The following is a 992-nucleotide window of genomic DNA, read 5'->3' as shown; positions in this document are numbered from 1 at the left end:
GAAGGCCGCTGTGTCCTGGTGGTCCTTGCAGAAGGAGTTGGGGCAGAAGTGGCAGAAGGCAGTGGAGGGTTTGCCACACACGTCGCAGTGGTGCCAAGGGCACTCCCACTTCCCTGCAAGGAGAGTGAGTGTTACACACGGGGGCTCAGGATGGGGACTCACTTCAGCTCTCACTCCAGTGAGACGGGCCCTACTTTGCACACGACTCGCAAAACGTAAAAAAAGCTAAAGCTGGTGCTCAGAGACCTGGCGGGCAAGTGGGCCTGTGTCCATGCCCAGGCCACTGGCCGGCCTGGCTGCTCCCAGGACCGGGTGTGGCTGGATCGAGCTTCCGGGGGCCCCGCCTCAGATGTGCCCATGAAGGTGCCCTGTTCAGTCTGGAGAACTACCACCTGCCTGCCAGCCTGTCCTCCGCCCCCAGCTTCCTGTCCAGGCTCGCGTGTCTGCCTCCCTCCGGTCTGGGGCCAGGGCCTTGGGGTTCCCTCCTGACAGCAGCTGGCAGTGTCCCTCTCGAGAGCCCAGCGTCCTCCCCGCAGAGACGGGCACCACCCCCGACCCACCGAAGGGCCGCTTGCCCAAGCCCAGGCAGGGCAGGTGGTAGGCCTTGGTGCAGGACTTGCGGTCGCACAGCACCAGCTGGCCGCCGTCGCCGCAGCGGAAGCATTCGTCCTCGGACGGCTTCTTCCCCTCGCCCTTCGTGCGGCGCCTCCGGGCCTTCTTCTTGGTCTTCTTGCCCTTCTCCTCCGAGGACAGGGGTGCTGACGTCTGGAACGGGGAAGCCAGCACAGTCACCGAGGGAGGCTGGGAGCCCAGGAGGGGCTGCAGGGGCCACGGAGGCCGAGGGCATGGCGGTCCATCCGCCTGGGGACCATGTGGCAGACGGGCTGCTCCCCAGTGGCGCGTCCAGGCCCCGAAGGACCTCATTCAGGATGCGAGAACACAGCCGAGCTGGGCAAGGCAGGGCGGGCAGGCACGCTGCAGCTCCAGGCCCA

General features: G+C 66.5%; 1 protein-coding gene across 1 annotated transcript in view; it reads right to left on the bottom strand.

The window, feature by feature from the left end:
- LOC104996321 (histone-lysine N-methyltransferase NSD2-like) overlaps window positions 1–992 on the bottom strand; it is an 11,240-nt gene that overhangs the window by 2,777 nt on the left and 7,471 nt on the right. The window contains exons 10-11 of the mRNA XM_010850579.1: window positions 561–765; window positions 7–113 (exon numbers count right to left, since the gene is read on the bottom strand). Coding sequence (XP_010848881.1) covers window positions 7–113; window positions 561–765 — 312 coding nt within the window. The remainder of the gene's footprint in view (window positions 1–6; window positions 114–560; window positions 766–992) is intronic.

The sequence above is a fragment of the Bison bison genome, unplaced genomic scaffold (assembly GCF_000754665.1).
Source record: "Bison bison bison isolate TAMUID 2011002044 unplaced genomic scaffold, Bison_UMD1.0 scf7180017851375, whole genome shotgun sequence".
NCBI lineage: Eukaryota > Metazoa > Chordata > Mammalia > Artiodactyla > Bovidae > Bison > Bison bison.
The sequence above is the reverse complement of the archived record's forward strand: the minus strand, read 5'-3'. Positions and strand labels throughout refer to the sequence as shown.